General features: G+C 46.4%; 1 protein-coding gene across 3 annotated transcripts in view; it reads right to left on the bottom strand.

The window, feature by feature from the left end:
• Nucleotides 1-1,782: 1,782 nt before the first annotated feature.
• Nucleotides 1,783-14,882, bottom strand: part of FRMD5 (FERM domain containing 5) — a 295,156-nt gene continuing 282,056 nt past the window's right edge. For 2 of the 3 annotated variants that reach the window (XM_037834108.1, XM_037834109.1), the window contains exons 11-14: nucleotides 12,008-12,082; nucleotides 11,361-11,429; nucleotides 10,291-10,397; nucleotides 1,783-3,988 (exon numbers count right to left, since the gene is read on the bottom strand). In XM_037834108.1, coding sequence (XP_037690036.1) covers nucleotides 3,411-3,988; nucleotides 10,291-10,397; nucleotides 11,361-11,429; nucleotides 12,008-12,082 — 829 coding nt within the window. In that variant the 3' untranslated portion in view covers nucleotides 1,783-3,410. The remainder of the gene's footprint in view (nucleotides 3,989-10,290; nucleotides 10,398-11,360; nucleotides 11,430-12,007; nucleotides 12,083-14,882) is intronic. The other variant, XM_037834110.1, reaches the window with a different exon arrangement.

The raw sequence follows: 14,882 nt of genomic DNA, 5'->3' as shown, positions 1-14,882 counted from the left end.
ACGTAACCCTCTTCATTTTCCTCAAGAGAAAAACGAGGTCCAGCGTGCCTATAAAATCATTTAACATCTATAGCTTCTCAGTTCCTAATAGAATTTATTTTGGGGAGAAGAAGAGGAATAGATGTGATGTAAGTAAAATTATTATTCTTAGATCCCAGTTGTGAACAGTTGTCAGCTGTGTAATTCCCACTGGTATCCTTTTATCTAAGTTTTGGTAGCTTTAAGGGGGGAAAGGGAGGCAGGCTGTAAATTTTAAAAAGAAAGAGCCCACTCTTTTCCATGGTATTTAAATATTTATTTGAATTTAAAAATAAGCTTCATGGCACCAATGATTTTATGCTAATAACTACATACTGCATATGTAGAAAAAAGTACATTGCTTTGAAGGAAAATGTAACTTAGAATTTTTGGCACATGAAAGGTTAACAACTATATATTTTTTAATGAAATGAAGAAATTCACATTTGCAGGTAGTTTACCCTCTACTGCTTAAAGATGCAGTGCACTATTCTTTAGTAAGAGTTTTATTTCCTTTGATAGATGAAGCTATGGAAATCATTGCTTTTCCTACAATGATATCAAACTAATTTTGAGAGAAAGTGGGAGACATGTTGGAGCACAGTAAAACCAGGTTGAAAACTTGAATAATTTTAAATGGTGGACAGACACCAAAAAAGACTGATTACCAACAAAGGAGATTTTCCAAGCACTATTTTAAAGGCAAATCGAAGGAAGCTTTTCCATCCATATTTTCTGGGATAAGCCCTAGAAAAAACAAAACTTGAAAGTTTCTGTTCAGAGAGCACAATTCAGCTGTTGGAAGTGGCATGGACTATTGTACTGTTAGAACTCTAGACACAAGCAACATATCAGGAAATGGAATACTGTATCTTTCTTTAATGTGGACATGAAAGGTCAGAGTCAAGGCTATCACTGCATAGAAACACCGTATTCTACAGACTGAGGTAGGAACACTACGCTAAAAGGTAATCTGCTATGTTGCATAAGACAGTAGATATCCAGGTTAAAACCAGCCCTCTATCTCCCGACAGCCTTTTCATCTCTGAGTCGACCTTTTACTTCAGTCCTGTGCTAAATAAAGACTAGCCTATGTAATGACAAGTGGCAGTGGCTAGTTGGTTTTAAGTGATCCCTAATCTTTTGAGGCTCTCCCTCAGTTTGTCTTATCACTTGGTAAACAGATGTTCGTAACTCTGCCCAAATTGTTGCTGGTATGGAGATGATCAGATAGGCCTGCTTCCGTTCTTAGATTCCAGTCGCATTTCAGCATTCCAGTTCTTGATCTTGCTCATCTTGGCCATCAGACATCTCTTTGCTGGTTGGTTGTTTGAGCACCCTTTAAACAAGCAACCCCAGTGCCTCCACTGGAAATGGTCCTAAATCTTTAATATATGCCAGGACCTGGAACAGGACTGACCCTCTCTGCTAACCTACTGGTAAAGAGCAGTTTTATTGTCCAGATCGGGGCTGGCAAGTTATGACATGTGGGTCAAATTCAGCTATCTGTTTTTGTAAATAAAGTTTTATTGGAACACAGCCACATTCATTCATTTCGGTATTATCTATGGCTGCTTTTGTGCTACAGTGGCAGAGCTGAGTAGTTGCGACAGAATATGCCCTCAAAATCAAAATGAAAAGTATTTACTTGGCACTTTGCAGAAAAAATTTGCCAACCCCTGGTCTGGGTAAAAGGGCATCTTTCTTTAAAATTATGCAAACCCTCCCCCTTCCCAAAAAAACAACAACAAAAAAAACCCCATCTGTTCCACAGGTGTTTTATTGCAAACATGGACACTGTTCTACCATCTCAGGGGACAAACTAGGGGAGAGCAAATCTACAAATGACTCACTCTGTTCTGCATTTGGCTGTCCAATGTCATAGGATGTTAGCAGTTCTGTTGTGTGGGTCCCAGGAATATGCCCACTGACAGTCCTTAAATAAATCGTCAGGCCCCAGATGACTTAGAAATCTCTCCCTGAGATGAAAACAAGATCTTGTGTATAATTGTTTCTGTTTAAGAGTTGCGGAGCTCGGGCCCTGGGACCTCACACCACCCTTCACAAGCCTGTGCTTCTGCATGCTTTCCTCAGGAAGGACGGCAAGGGCTTTCCTAGAACTTACTTTCCTGATGCAGAGGACGACCCTAGGGGGCAGTGTTTCTACACCTAAGTGTTGGTCTCTGCCATGTTCAACCTTCTTTTTTTGTAGGTATCAGAATCCTATTTAAAGAGATTCTTTTCCTGGTCCCTTCCAAGGCTGTTTGTTGATCTTGGAATTCTATTTTCTGAAGCTTTTCATTCTCAGGATCAGTTTCTTTCTTGCACGTTTAGTTCATCAGGTTCTATTTTCTTAATCCATAAAGTAAAAACAAAATATGAATTGATAAGAAAATAACATTTTGTTTTTAAAATATAAATTGAAATAGTCTTTTTTTGGGGGGGGGTACAAAATAAGTACTGCTCTCTGAATTTCAATAGTGTCTCAGATAACTTAGCTCTGGTTTCTGTTAACTATACTTTGCCCAATATTTCTGACAGTACTCTCTCTGGTATCACTGAATTCATTTACTGCCTCTGGAGCACTATAAAAGTCTTGAGGTTCTTTCAGAAAAAAGTCACAGGAGTCTCAGTTCATTATGCAAAACTCATGGTGACGCCCACTAGGCTCTAGTCTAAGGGGACAGACTTACCCACCCCTGCTGCTGCTGCTGCGGTAGCGGTGGTGCCTTCAGATGCCCACTCTGCTCAGATTTAAAAGAACAAAAGGAAAAGAAAATCCAACTCAGACCATCATAAGAAGCAATTTTCCATTTAATCATTCTACATGGATGTTCACTTCTTAAAAAGATCTGCCTGGCAAGAAACCCTAAACAGCGTCCATCGTCCAGACCCCTGGCCTGCCCCACTGGGGCTGCAGTGATGAGTCTACTGGAACCCAGTAGCACCAGTAGGAAAGCGCCTGCAGAATACAGAAGCCGGCAGCTGTCTAGTCTTCAACTAGCGTCCAGGTGACACTACTGTGATCGTCAGTAATATAGTAAAATAAATTATTTTCATTTGGTACTTTCCAAAATAATATACATCTATGAAAAAATCAAAATTCAAAACCAAAAGTTATTCTGCAAATTAGAAGGATGAGAAAAAGAGTTGCTGAGCCTTTCTTGCAAGAACCTCTGAAGAAAATGAGTTTTCCCAGTTTGTTTAGTCAGGGCATGAGCCTATCCCTTTCTTCTTCTGGGAAACACCCCTCCTAGGCTGCAGTGGGCTTTGAGTCATGAGAGGAGGACTTGGTATATATGCCGATGGTTCCGCAATGGGTCCCATTGCTGGGAGTGGGCAGCCGGGCTCCTGGGTCCACCTGGCTAGTTACTGGGAGGAGTCATGCCTTCTCAGGTGTCAATGAGCAGGCTCACCACTGAGCGGATTTTGCAGGCAAACCATCGCCTGAGGGGACAAAAGTATTGATAGTGGAATTGTTCAAACTCGGGGGTCTGTCGGATATCACGGAAAAAGGCAATGTCAAGGTCAGACTCGGTAAGGATGATCAGGAGGAGGAGCAAAACAAAGAGGAGTCCCATGGTCACAAGGAGCAAACGGAGGACACTTAAAACAAACTTATTCACCTGTTCCTCCTCTGGCCTGCCATGCCCCTGACACAGGGCCCTCAGCCCTCCCCCAAGGGCCTCCACCTCTGCGGCAGTTGGGGTGCTGGCCTCAGACTCCTTCTCCTCCTGGATGCTGCAGGTGGCCCCGTTGATCTGCCGGGAAAGCAGCATCAGTTCCAGGCTGTGCTCAGCCACCGGGGTGGGCAGCACGCTGTCTGCAGGGCTGTAGGCCTCGTCTGCAATCACAGCCACTCGCTCATTGCTGTCTACCCGGCTGCTTCTCACGTGGGGCAGGAAGGTGTCCCCATGGGAAGAGGAACGCACCGGGGTGGAATGTGCACTGTCCCGCAGGGACTCGAGGCCTGGAGAGGCAAAAGGGACATGAGTAGGCTTTCTGTGACACAATGCACACTTTGCTGTCCAGCAGTTGTAACACCCGTTCTGTTTCATTTGGTTCCTAAATCTAAAAAGGAAGCCTCTCTGCATACCTCTATGATTGCATTCCATTTTCTTGTATCAAGACTAGGACTAGAGAAGCAGTAGAAATCACAAGTGCCCATGGTTGGAAGATTTTTTTTTTTCTTTTTACTTCTAGTTTTGGCCTGATTTGTTAAGAATTCTGCCTTTCCTGCCTTTGGTGTCTGGGCCCAGTTTTCGCCCCAGATTGAAAGAGAATCTGAGCCACAGACTCTCCCCCATGTAGAGCTGGGGCCGCAGTTCAGGGAGCTCAAGTCTGCCCCTTCAGAGGCAGGAATGGGAGGAAGGAGCATGTGTTTTGCCTAACTGGGCTTTGTCGAATACTAACTGGTTCTGGAGCTGAGTGTCTTTGCAACCGTCCAGCATGCAGCTCCCCAAGCTCATGAAATCACCTTCTGGATTTTGGTAATTGCTCTCAGCCTCTTCAGTCTCCCAGTTCCAGCTGTCCTGACCTTGTGGGATAGTAAAAATCCTACCTGCTCTTCCTCAGAGCTTCTTGATAGAGAAGGGGGTCATCCCTAGTCAGCTCCCTCTCTTCACCTCAGAACAAGCAGGTCCCCTGCTGGGTTTAGAATAAGCTGACAGTTCCCCTGTCTTTAGACACCTCGCTGCTCAAAGAGCTCTCTGGAAACATCTTGCTGGATCAGAGGGGAAATTATCTTCCATTTGCTAGGAGAAAGCATGTGCCCCAGAGGGTCTTAAATGCTACCTTATCGTTTCTTTTCTTTCTCAGATGGAACATTTCTCTTTTTCTAGGGCTCTCACAGGGCTTGGGCTCTGGCAGAGAAAAAAAGGAGCTGGTTATACCCTCAACTAAATAGCAGCCACCCAGGCTACAGTATGTGGGCTTAGAGTCTAACTGTGGCCCACATCACAGTGCTGCCGAGGAGATGGCTTGTTTCAGGTTCAACATCTGCATCTTCCACTTACGGCAGCTCTGTGGTGCCCTTGGGGCCTATGACAAAAGAAACCAGTTCCCTTCTGTTGCTCTGAAACAGACCCTGACAATCCTAGACTGAACCAGATTCCTAGGCTCAGGAAAGGTTTGACTTAACCAGAGCTGATTAGGGAGTTAGTCATGTTTCGTCTTTATTCTAGCTCAGGACTAGTTCCAGAGATCCAAATTCTCCTTTTAAAAGGTGTCAATAACCTTTCAGAAGTGGTGTGCTGCATCTTCCTTGGCTCCCTTGTGGGGTTGCCATTCACCCCTGGTACCCCACCCAACCAGCCTCGTGGTGCCCATCTCGCATAGGCTCAGTTAAGGATTCTCCAGAGGAAGGGAGCCTGGGAGTCTGGGTTATGAATGACTAGGATGGAGGGAGGGTGGTGATGGGCAGGGCACCTGCCATCAGCTTACACTCTCCATCGCCTCATCATTGGTATATTTGTTCAGCTTCTGCTTTCAGAAGTCCTAGCAGTGTGCTGTTTGACCCTATGCTAAAATCTTAAATTTGTACATTTTAAACTTTTTAAAGCACTATCATTTTATTTTTCAACAACTCCATGATGTGGTGAAGGCAAGTTTATGAAACTTGCCTAAAGTCATGAGGTTGGTTGTTAATGGCAAAGCCAGGGCTAAAATCCAAGCCTCTTTCTGTTTTCATGGTGTTACTGACCAAGTAGTTAAATTCTGGGGAATGGGACAATGGTACAGGATAAAGATTAAGTCAACAGCCTGCACCTGTCTTAGATTTAGTTCACAATGGCCCAAGAAACTGTTGTAAAACAACATGAAGAGCCTCTCTCTTTTTTTCCAAAGGTCTTGATTTTCCTTTGACTTCTTTTTTTTTCCCCCAGTATTCCTCCCTGACTCCCTCATTTGCACACACAACAGGGGTATGTAACTTGTATTACGGGCCATTGATAAACCAGAAACCAGAAACCTTAAGACCCTGATCGCAGCCTATTATTGCTGGCTCTGCTCCCTTCCCAAGCACTCCTCTAGCCCCACTTCCTGTGGAATGTCAGCCCCATTGCATGGGGAATCAGACACCCTTTCAAGGGCCTGTCCCCTCAAGGACAGCTCTGACTGCTCAGATCTCCCAAAGTATGACAAGCTTAGCTGCCAGCAGCTGTTTCAATGCAGGCTTGGCTTGGCATACAACTAAGCTCTAAGATGGCTGGGAAGGAGAAGGGCAGGGGTTATGATAGCAGAACAAGTCAGAGGGACAGAAGCTGTATTATATTGTGGGTTGGTGCTCTCAGTAAATAAAAATAAAGGATATGAATGTATTTCTAGTAGAATTACTCAGTAAATGTTAGTCTTCTGTCCCCTCAACAATAGACCTCACCTGTAAGGTTATCATTCCCATGTCAGGTTAGTCCTGGAAAGAAGTTCAGTTTTCACTATTGTAGAAGCTGCCACCGGCCCACCCCTTCCTCAAACCTCTTATTCTAGGATGGGTGGGGTGGGTCACTGTGGGTGGGATCTGGGCTGAGTGGCACAGCAAAACGGGAGGATCTTTTTACCTTGGAGGTGCTCCAGCCGATTCCCTTGCCCAGAGGTGGCCCCCAGAGGGTGGGGGCACACAGCAGTCAGGACCCTACCCTGGATCCGGGGCCCCATCCTCAGGATCCGCACACTCAAGGGCCGAGAGCAGTGATTGGTCAGCCGGAGCTGAACGCGGACTCTGGTGTGAATCTTAATCAGACTCTTCCCCATGGTGGCCCAGAGAGACAGATCCTTCTTCATGTGGTTCTCTTCACGGAGACCAGCCAGGCATGGGAGGCGTAGAGAGGGAAAGGCTGGGAAACCAGCTAGGGGCAAAGGATTTTTGTGGCTCTCACGCCATGGTAGCCCCTTAGCAGTGCCTCCCCTGCTGGAGAGAGAAAAGGTTGGTGCCCGGAGCCTCAGATCAGCTGAGCTGCAGAGAAGGAGTAGCTCTGAGAGGCCCACGTTATCAGGGGTCTGGATTTAGTCAGAAGCACTTGGAGCCATAAAAAGTCATGCTTTCTCAGCCTGTAGCTCTTTGCCTGAGGCCCATATAAGGGCCCCAGACCTTTCAGAGGGTGAGGGACAGAGAGGGCATGGAACAGCCCCAGGGGACACGGGAAATCAGGGCTGCCCCAGGGAAAATCCAGTAAAGTTACAAGGACACTGGGCTTTATCCAGGCCACATGCAGTGCTGGCCTGGCCTGGTGCCAATGAAGCCACACTGTGAACACTAGCTTTGGGCTCAGTGGCTCTGGGGCTGGACATGGGCTGTGTCCCACCCTCCCCGGGCTCTTCACCATTGGACCCCTTGCTGCTGAATGGTGGAATGGGGCACAATGTGTGAAAGAAACCGACATTTCTAGTGTCCTCTCCGGGTCAGGCCTATGCTGATAACCATGTCATCTTTGCATCTCTAAGATCAGAGGGTAGGGCCAACCCTGTGATACTCATTTTATTTAGGATCCCAGTTTGTTAGGATTACATGATTTTATATAAACTAATGATATGTTAACGTCTATGCAATTTTTTTTTCCCACTGTTTCTGGAAAGAGCAATTAAAGCTTTCCCCCTGGAAAAGTCAAATGGCCTCTGTGACATTAATTTAAAGGCCACATAGACTCTAGCAGAGACAATCCAACAGAACATGAGCCAGTTTTCAAATGTCCATAAGTTTCTGGAGTTGTAGTTGGTTGTGTCCGCCTAAGGCCCTCATCACATCCCTCACACTTACCCCCCGACCTGGTTGGGGTAGACAACTAGGGTCAGCTTTGTTTTTCATGAGCCACCTAAAGGTAAATGCCCCTTCTTGAGAGATGGCACAACTGAACTGTTGCTTCTTGGAAAACAGTCCAGTCTACAGGCTTGGTAATCCCTGCTAGAGTCATTTAACCTCATCTCCACCCAAACCAGACAGTAGTTCTCCAGCTTACATCTGCCTCTCTTTACTCAGAGCCTGTGAGTTTCATTCCTGCCAGATTATTTCTTAGCTTCTTATACCAATCTCTCCTGAGTCTAATGGGTCCTGGGGTAGGGGTCATGGCTGGGGATGTAAGCTGTGCTTGTTTGCAGGCAACCTTGGGCATGGGCAGTGAGGAGCAGGTTGGCTTGGTGAGTATCACCCAGTGCCTGCTCTGCTCATAATCTGCCAAGTGTGAATTTCTGTGATGCCAGGATTTGGAAGGAATGCCCTGGCCCCGGGGAGTCTATACTTAAATAGCTTCCACAACAGCCTCTACCCACCAGAACTTGCCCTGGCATTTTTCAAGCAAGGGTGAATATCTTGGGGTCTTGGATGTTGAGGAGCCTGCTGCTGCTGCTGCAATGGGAGAAGATGGGTTCTGGAAGGAGGCTGGAGGCAAAGACAAGCTGGGCCTGGCACTGAGGCAGCCTCCCAGCTTGTCTCGGGAAGCAGGTGGACTACTCTCCCCACTTCTGAGTTGTTCTACTAACCCTACTTGGCAGCAACTAAATGAGTTGTATCCCCACACTGGCAGCCTCAGCCTTCTCTCCTCTGGGAATGCTGGTTGGACTGGACATTCTTCCATATTCTGGGAAGCAAAAATGAGTGAGGCTCCTCTTCTATTTTACACCCTGTGTTAGTGCCAGCTTCCCTCAGGGGTTAGCCTTTTCTCTAGGAGGACTAGATCCAACTTTCTGTAGGATCTTTGGTATGGTAACTTCAGGTTGGGTGGGAAGAAAGGGCCATAAGAGGGGAGAAAGTGAAGTTTCCTCAAAAGAGAAGAGACTTCCTCTACCTTCCTGAGATGAACACCCCAAAAAAAGGACACTGAGAGCCACACTTGGTTCGCCATCTCAGCCTGAGACAGGAGGAATAGCTGGAAGACTGTCTAATGACAGACGGAGCTCAATAATTTTGATAACCTTGTGTAGCCATTGCACTTGATAACTTACAAGGCCCTCTCCCACCCCTTGATGAGAGGTATGCAATACTCCATTCTGCAATGGGAGCAACAAGCCCAGAGAAATTAAACAATGTGCCCCAGAAAATACTGGCAGTGACTGGATTTGAACTTCATCTTTGTCTTCCTGACATCTTTGTACTGTGCTTGCTGCCTGCCTAGAAAATGCTTTAATTTCTTTAAAGTATTTATATGTATATTAGCTACTCTGCTACCCATAGGGCAGGCAAGAAAGATGTCCTTGTCTTATAAATGAAGCAATTAAGGTACACAAATAATTAAGTAACTTAATGGTGATTGCCTAGCCACTGTTCCCAACCCTTAGAATGTCTGAAGTTACATACCATACTCAGGTGACCTGGAGTCTCAAGTTCATAGAGACATATAAAATCCTAAACACATACCAGACATCCTCCTAGGGTAATAGCAGAGAGATGTCCTTCCTAGCCTGAGAAATTCTTCATTTTCATTAATAAGCAGCATTTCCATAGAAAGGGTGAAAAGCCCTCCCTCCCCAGCCTATTCCCCATGAACCCCAGCAGAGGGGCAGGTTTGAGGCAGTCCTGCTGCTGTGTCCTGCGGGTGAGATCTTTTGAGGTCTTATAAAAACCTCAGCTGGAGTGAAAGCACTCAACTTGACACCTGTATTCTGCCTGTGGGGCAAGTGGTCCGGTGACAACAGCTAGAGAGGAATATTCAGAAGAGTCTCCAAAAAACAGAATTAGCTCCCCAGAGGGTAGAGAGGTCTTGGCCTCAGTGATCTGAGCATCTAGTTCAGTGAAGATACACAGACTCCCTTCTCACCTCTGCTCCTCCAAAGGGAGGGAAGGTTGGAGAGAGATGTAGCATATTGATTTCTTGAGACAACAGTAAGGAATTCAGACATCAAGAGGACAGATTTCTACAACTGAAGTAGGTGGGGGTGGCAGCTATTAGAATGCTTCAGAACCAAGAGGTATCATGTTTTGGTTAACTGCCTCAGCCACCTTGATCACTTAAGCTGTGATTTATCAGATCTGGAAGACAAATGAAAAACTCTTGATGGAAAGCAGTTTCAGACACAAGTCTCCCAGAGGTCTAACCTGATACTCTAAGATCTACAGTCTCCTATCCTGGACACTCCAGGTGTCACCTCACAGAGCATTACCAATACCTGGCCAGTGTCCCAGGCACTGGGTAAAACCCTCTCCCTACTATTGGAAGCTCTTTTCCTCTGAGAAACTTGGTGTCATCCCTAATGCAAATTAGCCTCTTTTCAAGGTCCCTGAAGAGGACCTTAGCCAAGTCACAACTTGGAGGAACCCAGCAGACATCTCTATGAGCTGAAGCTCACCTTCCATGATGGAGATGTGGACAGCTCTCCTGCGGGTCCTGGGGACACTGCTCAGCCTTGGGCCATGGGTTATGGAGGGACAGCTCCGGCTGGGAACCATCCCTGCTCTGAGGTTAAAGGAAAATAGAACCCAATTAACTCAGTGCACAGACATGTGGTAGGGACTTAACTTTGAGTCCCGGGTGCTAGAATTGCCCGACTATCTTAAGTTTTGTTTATTTGTTTGTTTTTAAATCTTTAATACCTTCTCTTTGCCTTTGGTCCCTGGATTCCCGTCAGAGACACTGCTTCATGCCCCTTCACCTCTTCATACCTGAGCCCACCTGAACCTTTCTTTAGTGAGGCAACAGTGATACTGGTCTCTGGGGACAGGACTGTCAGGGAGTAGAGCTTCAGGATGAGCGGTATTCCTGAAAATGTGCCTGAAGACTGATGTCAGCAGTCTCCTTTTACTTCTGGCGGAGGTTGCTGGTGGTAGGGGGCTCCATGCAAAGAGGCAGGAGATAATGCATCCAATCCCAGAAGCAAAGGCAGGTTGGAGAATCCTTGCCTTTTTGGTCAGTCATATTTTTTTCTGGGACTTGTCAGATTCTAGGAAATGGGCTTCTGGAAATGGGTGGTTTATAGTTATACCTGAAGCCTAGATCCCTAAACTGTTTTAGACCCAGTATGGCAGGGCTGAGGAGCTATCCCTGGCTTCTCCTATTTCAGAGCCAGTGATATATTGCTGCTTGGACTTGTGGAAATGGACAAGTCTTCCCTGGTCTATGATCAATGTCAGGACCTGGAGGGCAGAAGATACTCACCCAGTAAGGTGGCAGCTGGGGTCTATCTGCAAGTATCTACAAGTAACTATCTGCAAGTGGCCCTCCCTCCCTCATTCTCCATCAAGGCTCAGGGACACCAGGGTCAAAGACATCTCCCTACACCTTCAGCTGAGACAGGCGCCCTGTTCAATTTCTTCTGGTAGCCATGGTGGCAAGGATCATTGCAGTGTTCAAACTCCTAGCTCTTTCGAGATTCTGGAATCTGAGCTGGAACTGGTTTTAGGGGAGGCCCTGGCAACATACCTGTGTATTTCTGGTGGCTCCCGTTTGATCTTGGCACTAGACTCCATCACTTCCTTTGCAACTCGGCCACTATAAGTAGCATTAAAAAAAAAAAAAAAAAAAAGGAGCAAGAAATGAGAGCGTATTCCAGGACTGGGCTCCTTTCCAAGATATCATTTGCTTTGGCTGAATCAGGAAATGGCCTCTTTGGACTGCCACTTCCCTGACATTCTGGTCACTAAGAAAGGCTTGCTTGTTGCGGTAGAGTTCTAAAAGAAACAGCCTATCTTAGAAGGCTCTCTCTATCTCTGGAGTCTTTGGAAATCTGCCACTCCCACTTAGAAATGATTCCTCATTATCCGTGTTCCAATAACATTGCAGAAAAAATTGTTTAGACAATGAGACATGAAAAGAATCACTGTTATCATTCTTATTTTGCTGCTGTTGTAAGGGAAGGAGGAGAAGATAAAAATTTTTAAAACCCTACAAACAGCTATAGAATAGGAAAGAAATAGTAAAAGGGTTAGGAGACAGGAGAATTGGTTGGAAACCTCAGGCTTTTCTGGGAGTTCTGTTTCTTTGTTCTCAAGGGTAAGGATCATTGAGTAACTTCTCCAGAGAAGGGTCTGGAAGTAGATCCATAATGATTACTTACTGTCACTATTTACCTGTATCGGAACCGGCTCCCTTTAAAGAATAAATTGCTGCTGGATACTGTGCGGACTTGGCTTGACTTCTCCAGCCTGCAGCAAGGCAAAGTCCAGTGTGACAGATGGCCTGAAACTGCCTCACACAGGCTAAGGCAGCGTATTCCCAGCTCCTTCCAGAGGCTACTTTAGGAAACTATTCAAGAAAAAGCCCTTCATGGCCCATGCTTGTTTCTGACTCCACTCTAGAACCTGAGGGCCTGCTCACTGCCAGCTGCCCTCCTACCTCAATGCCTGGGGACACTCAAATTGAAACCCATTTAATGTCAGCAGAGTGGAGGCACCACAAGAATGCTTCATGGGGTTCACCAGCAGGACTGAGAGAATAAATGTTAGGGATGGTGGTCTGGTGGAATAATGGAATGCCTCCCATTTAATCTTAACTGGGGCACTGATAAGTGGTGTGACCTTGGGAAAATTTCTTTCCATCTTATTCTCAGTCTTCAATGATATAGCTGGGACACCTTGACCTCAGACATCCCTTTCAGTCCTAGTATTTTCCTCAGACGTCCCTTTCAGTCCCAGTATTTGATGATTCATATCCATGCATGGAAGGAGAAGAGGGCAGAGGCTGCCCTTTATACTTCATCTCCCTGTTAGAGAGTCCTAAAGTATATGAGCATATTAAAGGCTCTGAGAAGTCCTGCAATGAAGAAAGTAGCTTAACTTTTAACAAAAGTTCCATAATTTATTTTAACTTGGAACCATCCCTCCTTCCCCTAGAATACCTATTAACATCACTTTAGAGGCTGCAGAAAGCTGAGGTGAACACTCTGCTCATTCCTGGTTTAAGTGGAAGGCCATGGGCATTGTAAAATATCCTCTTGGGTGACTTCTCTGATCCCTTTATCCCTCTCACTCTTTGAAAAGAAAGCTTGGGCAGAACTGCCCAGAAAGAGTTCTCCTAAGACCCAACTTATCCTGCAACATGCCCAGGGTTCCTTTAGTGCTAATCCACCCAGGAATCAATCTGGCCCTGAAAGCTTTGCCATGAGTGGGCAGTATTTAGGGAGTTGCACCACAATCTGTGAACAGCATTTTTTGAGGAGACAGCATGCCCACCTGTCTTGGGGCTGCTTGAGGCTCTGAGCTCACTCACTCTCCTGCCTAAGAATGTTCTCTGAGGGACCCAGCTCCCTTCAGTGCACTAGGCCAAAGGTAGGGCCAGGGATCTGCATGTGAGAGATGTTAGAGTGAGGCCAAAGTGGCTGCCGCCAGAGACTTGGTATAACTGGGGATCTGACCCAGGGTAGAGGCTTTTTAACAATTAGAACATAAAGTAGTCAACTGAAAACATTGAAAAATGACCTCAGTTTCCAGTGTGGGTGCTGGCAGGACTAGCTAGTGTGGGAATCTCAGAAATGGAGTTTGGTCACTGATTCAGAAGCACACTTCTGTCCTGTGATACAGATGGGAAAACAAAGGCCTTCAGAAATGGTTCTAGAGGCATGAAAATACAGAGTAGAGGGGGTTGCTCTCATTTGTGTTAGACCCTTTAGCAGAAAGAGAACATTTCCAAATATACCCGATGTGCAGCAGACTCCTGTCTGCCAGTGCCTTCCTCTCTCTGACAGATCCAGGGGACCCCATCCTTCCTGAGCTGTGCCTTGGATCCCACAAGCCTTAAAGTTTGTATCTCAAGTTGCTTCTATTCAGGTACATGCGCCTGGCTGAACCTGGGCCCTGTCCTCCCTGGCAAAGTGAAGGTAGTAGCAAGATAAAAGCAAGACATTTTCTTGGCTTTTCCTGGACAGCATGGACTGAACAAGAAGGAAATCTGACCATGCCAAAAAAGCCAGCTCATGTTAGAATTCAGGCTGCCCATTCAGTGCATCCCTGATTTTGGTATCAAATGCATAGAGATTATTAAGCAATTCAGGAAACCTGCCCAAAAAACAGCCTTTGGAGCTGTGGCCCTGGACACTGTGGGGAGCCTGGTTCTGCTGGCTGGCCTCCTGAAGCAGCCAGGAGGTAGCCGGGTCTGTTCACTGGGGAGGTGAGAGGTACCCGCCAGCCCAGAGCAATTCTCTTCTCTCTGGGACACTTCAGAAAATGGGCGGGAGGAAGCTGGCCCAGCAGGGGCATCTGGTAATGGCAGGGCTCTCCCAGACACAATATACCACCACTTTGTCTTGTGTTGAGTAGATTAAGATACAGTTTGTTAAAGCATAAACAAAGACCAAGGTATTTTGTGAAACATACTTTATCTGGCATTGCTTCAGTTTCTTGATGGGCCATTTTGTTACTCTTGAATGTTTTTATAACCCCTCTCATAATCAAAGAAAACTGAACACAAAAGCCTCACATATTTTACAAAATCCTTTGGTAAGCAATCTTGCCTTTGGCCCAAACCTGACTTCTCAGTAACAGATAAGCTCTGGTTCCTTCAAGCTACTCTACCTTAGGCTCCAGGGCATGTGGCCTATCACTGGTGACCCCACTGGCAGTGTGACCCCACACCGGGAGAGGTCAGTATCAACCTCAGCTCACCACCAGGCCACCCACTGGGAAGCAGACCCCAGACCCCAAGGCGTAGGGCTGGGACTGCCACCAGGGAGCCGCTCTGGGTTGTGCCTGGTCCTCTATGGAGCTGATATATTCCAGGCCTTCCGGGGCTCTGAGTGGCTCCGTAAATTTGTCACCCATGCATTTCTTGTGGCCCAAGTCTTACCCTGCAAATACTCAGAACTGCTCTGCCTCTGGGGGCTGTGTAAGGACACCCCAAGACTGGCCCCCTGGACAACTCAACTGGGACACATCCCAGACCTTGGCTCTGTTACTCTGGGGCATCAGACAGACACCCAGAAAGGGGTATGAGTGTGACAAGGGAGCCAAG

Source organism: Choloepus didactylus, chromosome 4, assembly GCF_015220235.1.
Source record: "Choloepus didactylus isolate mChoDid1 chromosome 4, mChoDid1.pri, whole genome shotgun sequence".
In the NCBI taxonomy this organism is placed as follows: Eukaryota; Metazoa; Chordata; class Mammalia; order Pilosa; family Megalonychidae; genus Choloepus; species Choloepus didactylus.
The sequence above is the reverse complement of the archived record's forward strand: the minus strand, read 5'-3'. Positions and strand labels throughout refer to the sequence as shown.